The sequence below is a fragment of the Trichinella spiralis genome (genome assembly GCF_000181795.1).
Source record: "Trichinella spiralis strain ISS 195 chromosome Unknown Scfld3439, whole genome shotgun sequence".
NCBI lineage: Eukaryota > Metazoa > Nematoda > Enoplea > Trichinellida > Trichinellidae > Trichinella > Trichinella spiralis.
In genome coordinates, this window is record NW_003530378.1 from 1 (window position 1) to 759 (window position 759).

At 34.9% G+C, this 759-nt stretch overlaps 1 protein-coding gene across 1 annotated transcript; it reads left to right on the forward strand.

Moving 5' to 3' along the window:
* The first annotated feature begins 7 nt into the window (after positions 1-7).
* On the forward strand, positions 8-555 carry Tsp_15758 (histone H4). The gene is given in 3 exon segments (XM_003367926.1): positions 8-33; positions 46-335; positions 497-555. 3 exon segments carry the CDS (start codon positions 8-10, stop codon positions 553-555), a joined length of 375 nt encoding a protein of 124 aa, XP_003367974.1.
* Positions 556-759: the final 204 nt, after the last annotated feature.

Below are 759 nucleotides of genomic sequence, written 5' to 3' on the forward strand. Positions count from 1 at the left end.
ATAATGTATGGTCCGTGGTAAGGGTGGTAAAAGGTTTTGGTAAAGGGAAGGCGCGAAGCGTCATCGCAAAGTTCTTCGTGATAACATCCAAGGAATCACAAAGCCTGCGATTCGACGATTGGCACGTCGTGGTGGTGTGAAGCGTATCAGCGGCTTGATTTATGAAGAAACTCGTGCTGTATTGAAGTCCTTCCTTGAAAATGTTGTTCGTGATGCTGTAACGTATTGCGAACACGCTAAGAGGAAAACTGTTCCCCCTATGGGGGGGGGGTTATGCGTTGAAAAGACAAGGCCGAACCATTTATGGATTCGGTGGTTAATTTTCAACATATATGGTGTTTTTCTTCTAAAACCCAACGGCCCTTTTCAGGGCCAACATATTTCTTTTTATTGAAAACGAATGAGTTTGAACAATTGAATCTTACAGAAATTTGAACGTTTGAAATTTCAGAATAATTCCAAATCAAATATTAAATCCAGTTTATTGATTTTACAGCGTTATACGAGGAAAGTAGCACAATGATTGTATTTATTAATCATCGTATTTTAAAATAAAATACATTTTGAATGAAAGTTATTTGTAAAAATGCATCTATTCGTCGTTTCAACTTCATCTGAATGAAAATAAATGTTTCAAATTTTTGTTGTTTCTTGAATAACATAAAAAATAATACATTCCCACTTTATAACAAACGCTCACGTTTGAAATAAATTAATCCTGAAAATGAAAGTGAAAAATCCAGAATTGTAACATATACT

Excerpts from the sequence above, each read along its gene's own strand:
- Tsp_15758 (XM_003367926.1), top strand. The coding sequence starts at position 8 with ATGGTCCGTGGTAAGGGTGGTAAAAG. Across the intron at positions 336-496 it reads GTTAATTTTCAACATATATG|CGTTATACGAGGAAAGTAGC; the intron begins GTGTTTTTCTTC and ends TTGATTTTACAG.